At 40.2% G+C, this 6,553-nt stretch overlaps 1 protein-coding gene across 1 annotated transcript in view; it reads left to right on the top strand.

Moving 5' to 3' along the window:
• SLC15A4 (solute carrier family 15 member 4) overlaps positions 1-6,553 on the top strand; it is a 33,282-nt gene that overhangs the window by 8,840 nt on the left and 17,889 nt on the right. Inside the window, exons 2-3 of the mRNA XM_018576489.1 lie at positions 3,310-3,605; positions 6,050-6,215. Coding sequence (XP_018431991.1) covers positions 3,310-3,605; positions 6,050-6,215 — 462 coding nt within the window. The remainder of the gene's footprint in view (positions 1-3,309; positions 3,606-6,049; positions 6,216-6,553) is intronic.

Here is a 6,553-nt window from a genome sequence, read left to right as displayed (position 1 = left end):
ATTTCCCATTTATCTCCCTGCAATCAGCGGTATGTGTTCGCTCACTTCCCGTTCAATCGAGCCGACCTGTGACAGTTTCAGTGTCACACATCCGCTCTAAATATGGGGATGAGTGTAAACATGCGTTATGAAAAAAGCAGTGTGGTGCAGTGCACAGAGGCCAGAAGGTGCGTTAGGTGCCATACAAATGAATCCCAACGGACCTAGCACATGTTGTATTGGAAAGAGCAAACTGATGTCTTAATGTGGTTTTGCTCCTTCCTTTACCAGTCAGCTGCCTGAGGCATATTTTCCTTTTTAGGATCCCTATGATTTGAGATGCACACCTCCCAGGGTTTGTGGAGGGAGGATATCTACTCCTTCAGTCCTGAGTGTATAAAATGCAGTAAGAAGCACCGTTTCACTTCAAGAGACATATTTCCTCAAAGTGAAATGGTGCTTCACTTGCAGGAAGCATGTTCATGTAATGCAACTTCCTTCACTCACATCAATAACAAAGGTGAAATACCTTCTTCTGATCTATTCCAGAGAACATTGGCATTCCTTCTGTGTGCCAAAGCAAATCTTGACAGTCTTCCAGTTGATCTTTGAAAAGGTTTCTGTCGTGTGAATAGGCTCTGAGATTTCCGGCAGATAGTGAACGGTTTCGTTATACCTGTTTGTCACTGCAGTAAACATCTTTCTGTTACATTCCTGCGTTGGAGCAACCATGGTAAAATGCTTTTAAATCTTGATTGCTCACTGGCTATCTATAGATGTCCTGTCTGGCTGTCAATAAGGTTTTATGATCTCCTGTTAAGGCCCTCATGTGATAAAAATTTGGTGGGGCTGAAACAGCTAGTAGGGAGTGCACTTGATCCACAAAGCCGATACATGGGTCTGGGGGGGTAAGCATAGGGGTGGGAATGGGGGCATTTTGCCTTTTTATCTGAATCATTTTATTGTTTTTTGTTTTTTTTTTTTTTTTTTTATTATAGTTAAAGCCACAAGAGCTTTCTGTTTAAATCTGCTAAATACATTCCAGGTGCATTAAAACAAAGTGTGCAAAGCCTTACAGTTTGATTTCTTTAGTATGAGGCCAGAGTAGATAACCCTGTCATCATGCAGAGTGGAAGCATTAGTCTCTGTGCAGAGGTCTGACACCTCCCCCTGCTGAGTCAGAACTTTGCTAATTGCAGGACTATAGGCCTGACTTAACGGGGGAGTGTTGGACCTTTGCATAAAGACCACTGTTTCCACACACAGAGCAGCATGCTGGCAGGTGACGACAGGTTTTTCTAGTCACTGTGGCTGTTTTCTAAAGAAAACAAAATATAAGACTTTGATCACCTGGAGTGTATTCAGCTGGTTTAAGCTGAGAGTTCACTTGTGTTCTATACATGCAACTATTTATAAAATAACCAATAATGCAGTGGTCACTGTAAAGTCAGTCTGCGTCAGTCTTTTCTTGAAGGCATGAATAATAATGGAGTTTAGCCACACACAAAAAGGAGTTTGTGTAATCGTTTTCTAGCAAGGGATGAATCCTCAGTCTTAAAATAGTTCCAGGCACATGATGCTGACTCAGGCATAATAAAAGGAAGCATCACAATCATGAGATGTCTTTCCTACACTTGTCTGTATAGCAAAGTTTTCCACTTTTACTATAACAGTTCTGTCACTTAACTACCTAACGCACAGCAGATTCTGATCCTGAAGAAAATGACGGCTCTCTGCACTTCTGGGTCTGACTTTACTATAGTTTAGGTCCTCCATACCCCATTATTTAGAACAGACCATGATTCCTTTAGGCTGTTACTATCTTTCATTAAGTCTTTTATTAGTTACACCTTTAGCGCTTTGATATATATTTTCTCGATTGTTACTATCTTTTACTGCTAATTCTATTGGTAATATAGTCAAATGGAAAGTGTAAAATTATACAGCAATGAATGCAGAATGGCACCAGCTATAGAGGAATACATTATACAGCACAATACAGAATACCACCAGCTATAGAGGAATACAACAAATCCCAGCAATAATACGTTATACAGCACAATACAGAATACCACCAGCTATAGAGGAATACAACAAATCCCAGCAATAATACGTTATACAGAATACCACCAGCTATAGAGGAAAACAACAAATCCCAGCAATAGTACATTATACAGCACAGTACAGAATACCATCAGCTATAGAAGAATACAACAAATCCCAGCAATACAATATACATACAGTGTATAATCCTATTGCTAGGATTTGTATTCCTCTATGCACTCTTACTTTTAGATGCGAGATCGTGGGCCTGTCAGGTGCGCATGTCGTCTATTTTCCATCTATTTAGTTTACCCTTCTCGCGGCTCCACACACGACCCGAGCCGCACACCAATCGATGATGGAAAACGTTGACAACGTTTTCCATCGTCAATTTTTAATCGACTAAATCGATTAGTTGTTGCAGCTCTAGTAATTTTATGTACATGAGGGTGGAGGGCTTTACAATTTTTTATTTATATAGTGCAATAAACCTTATTGCTATCACATAGGGGGATAACAAGCCTTATGTCTCCTAGGGACCCCTCTGAAGTTGATGAAGCCCAAATCGTGCTGTACCAGCTTTTTCTCTAGCCACAGCAGCTGGAGAAATGAGACTGAAACCAGAAGTGCCAAAAAACCTTGTTGCTTGCGGTTTCAAAGATAAGCAGGGAGACCAGCCACTGGAAGTGTGCTGATCTCACTCCGGAGCAGCAGCAGACACCAAGTGTCTAGAAATCTGCGCTTGGTCTTTAATCTGTTTTCCTTTTTAATATTAATAATTGTTTATTTTGTCTGCACAAATGTATACATTGCACCTGGCCTTCATATTCATATAAATCACTGTTTTAACTTTGAGTACCAGCCGAATTCTGATTTTGGGGCACAATAGAAGAACCAGTGAGGGAAAAATCTCCTCCCCATTGGGCGAACAGGCAAAAATAAAATCCTACAAATTGATCCTTTCCCTATCCGGATTTTTAAAAAAGCAGCTGAAGTTCCACTTAAAGGGACACTGTCACATTGTACATTTAGTGCAAACTTACTGTGTCTTTGGTGGGGAGTGTTGGCAAGGCAAGTATCGGTTGGAGGCCATTTACAAAGTCACTGTCGCTTTACCATGTATGGGCAGAGTGACAGGGACTTTTTTAAAGGATAAGTGCGCTTTAAAATAAAGTGCAGTTATCCTTTAAGGCTAGAGTAATTAAATTTTGGTGTGATCTGTTTTAGCATATGAATGATCTAAATATCAGTTTAATAATTACATTTTATTTCCCCCCCCCTGTTTAGGTGAAAGACCGTGGACCTGAGGCAACGCGTAGATTTTTTAACTGGTTCTACTGGAGCATCAACTTGGGTGCAATTGTGTCTCTTGGTGGGATAGCTTATGTTCAGCAGAATGTGAGCTTTCTCATAGGATATATTATCCCTGCAGTTTGTATTGGAGTTTCCTTTCTTGTGTTTATATGTGGACATGCCGTCTTTGTTACAAAGCCAGCTGATGGAAGTGCCTTCACCGACATGTTCAGAATATTGGCATATGCCTGCTGCAGGCGGAAACCTTCTACAGAGAACTCAAGGCACATGTATGTATGATGTACTAATTGTGTATGCGTGCGATCTGTTAGCAATGGCTGCCTCTGTTGTCAATATTTTCTAACCATTGACTTTATACAAACATGCATCAAGTAAGTGGAAGGAAATACAACTCCCCAGTCTTACTTGGCAAATGTATTTTAGGTCATAGTCTTGGAAGATAAGCAGAACAGCCAACCACTAGCATTTCCTTGACCGCTAGATGTAGCAATGTAAATAGTGAACATATGACCGTTTCCTTTCAAATGTCAATGTTTTCTAAGCATATAGCCTAGCTGTAGCCTTTTGCACACAGACCTTCAACTTATTTTGGCTGTTAAGAAAATATTCCAGCTGATACAGTGAGTTAAAATAGATGTACACCCTAAGGCCTCGTTCACACCTGAACGTTTTGTAGCGCGTTCTTCGACAAGCTCTCAAACATCTAAATCCCATTGTATTCAATGGGTCTGGTTCCCACCTTGGCGTATTTCAGCCCGTCCCTAACGCGCTACAAAACGGCCCACGCCTGAAAAGGTACATGTACTACTCTGGGCCGTTTTTGTTGTGCGTTTCCATTGGGACACAGCCAAGTAACCCTCGGAAACACGCGTTTGTCGCACGATTTTTTTTACCGCAAACCGGGCGACAGACGCGCATATGCAATACGCCTTGGTGTGAACCAGGCCTAACTGGATAATATTTTGTTATTAAACCATTTTTATGTTTTTTGCCTTTTAAAAACAAATACTGTTCAGCTTTTTGTTACAATTTATTTTTTTTAATCATAATTTTAAAACAAGATAGTTTGATTTAAAGGGTTAAAAAACAAAAATGCATTTCACATGAATGTCCCTAGATCAGCTATTTATCAAAATAAAGAAAGCAGGTTATTGGTGTTCCTAATAAAAATCCTTATGTCTTTTAGAAAACAATGCATATGTTTTGGTAGGAAAACTATCATAACATTGTCATGTTAAAGAACTGTGGGAAAAATCTTTCTTAACCCTTGCAGTAGGGCTACTAAACTCAGATGTTGGATCTTAATACATTTAAGTACCTTTTTTTAAAAAAAGCGGAAATAAACTCTTTCTTTTTTGGCATCTATCTACTTGATTTAAAAAAAGTAGGAAAATACCTAAGCACAGAACCTTGCTGGGCTGCACAGGCCTTTTTGATCCTTTTTAACAAGAATTCTTCAAACAAACACATCCCTGGGATCCTTTTTAGATGTTCCTGCTTCTCCCTGCTGGTCAGTGGGCGCTGCAGATTTTAGCTGTACTATCTGCTGATTTGCTGACTCTGGCTGCAGGGACGTCTAAAGGGATGCCAGGGATGTGCTCTTTCATTGAAAAGCTCAGGAACAAGTGATATTTTATTGGCAGAGAAATCTAAAAGCAGTGAGAGGGGGGGACCAGTGACCGGTACAGATCAGGCAGGGAAATGATCTATGAAGGAGGTTTGTTCACAAAGGAAATTAAGGTGGCCGATGCAGCTTTAAAACACCAATCACAGCACATGGTGTGAAAGAGCCCTAATGGGTGGCTGCTTCTGAAGGGGTGCAGACACTGCAGTTCTCATCAGAACACTGAGATTTCAGCAGGTGGTTATAAAGAGCCTCCCACTCAGGAATCAGTCTGGAAAGGACATGGTGAAACAGCTTTCTCTTCACAACAGAAAAGGGTAGGAATCTGCAGCAAAGTTTTTTTTTTTTTTAATTAAAAAGTCTTTATCTTTCTGACCTTTACATCCAAATTTAGGGTGTATCCTGAAACATAGTCCTACCCCCTTTAATTTGCAGGGTTCTTCTCCCCGCATGTTGCTATTGATGAAAATGGTCTGGCAAAAAAAATAGATATATCTATAGATTTCTAAAGCCAGAGGACCAGCATAACAACTTGTCATCTAGCATTTTCAGGAAGAAGTGAGCAATGGCAGCTTACATATTTTATTTATTACAGCTATTTATTTAGTGCTGACAATTTATGCCGCGTTTTACAAAGTTGCACATTCACGTCAGTCCCTTCCCTCAAGGAGCTTACAATCTTATCCCCATCCCCAGCTTACAATCAGTCCCCATCTCGCATACAGGGCCAATTTAGAAAGGCGCCAATTAACCTACCAGCATGCCTTTGGAGTGTGGGAGGAAAGCGGAGTACCCAGAAGAAACCCACCACGTCACGATCTCCTTGAAGATGGTGACCTTGCCAGGATTCGAACCAGGGACCCCCAGAGCTGTAAGGCAGTAGTGGTAACCAATACACTTCTGCTGCCCATATAGGTAATGCTTGGTTTCTGATCTGTGTTTAGCAGAGCTGTACATTGAACACTAGCTTTATGTATTTTAGGTATCAGTCCCTAATGATTGCGCTAGAGGAAACATACTAAACTGTATTTTTTTCAATGTTGTGCTTCATGATGGAGTAAGATATTAACAAGTTTTAATTATGTGAAGCATCCAAACCAACGGTTCAAGTAGACCTAACCAAAGCTGTTTGGATATGGCCAAGGCTTCTCGTGGAGGACCGTTTCGAGAAGACAAAGTGGAAGATGTGAAAGCGCTTGTGAAGATAATACCAGTGTTCTTGGCCCTTATTCCTTACTGGACTGTGTATTTTCAGGTCAGTGTATTTTCTTTCTTGGGCCATGTTTTTGAATATGATTTGCTTCTGGGCCACTTCCTGTCAACTATCTTCATTTGCTATTATTAGTACTTTAATTTAAATCCAATAAAAATGATCAGCTTGTTCTCGTACGCCAATTGAACAATTGCTAATGCCATCAGATCTGACATTCAAAATTTTTCTTTAATTTTAATTTTAACTTTTTTTGATTTTGGAAATGTATAGTTTCCACAAACAAAAAACACATTCGCTGTTTGAAATGTGTTCAACAAAAATGTTCCATCCTGTTCTGTGTGTGTGTGTGTGTGTGTGTGTGTGTGTGTGTGTGTGTGTGT

The sequence above is a fragment of the Nanorana parkeri genome, unplaced genomic scaffold (genome assembly GCF_000935625.1).
Source record: "Nanorana parkeri isolate BGI_ZX_2015 unplaced genomic scaffold, ASM93562v1 scaffold68, whole genome shotgun sequence".
In the NCBI taxonomy this organism is placed as follows: domain Eukaryota; kingdom Metazoa; phylum Chordata; class Amphibia; order Anura; family Dicroglossidae; genus Nanorana; species Nanorana parkeri.
This window is presented reverse-complemented; position numbering and strand designations above follow the sequence as displayed.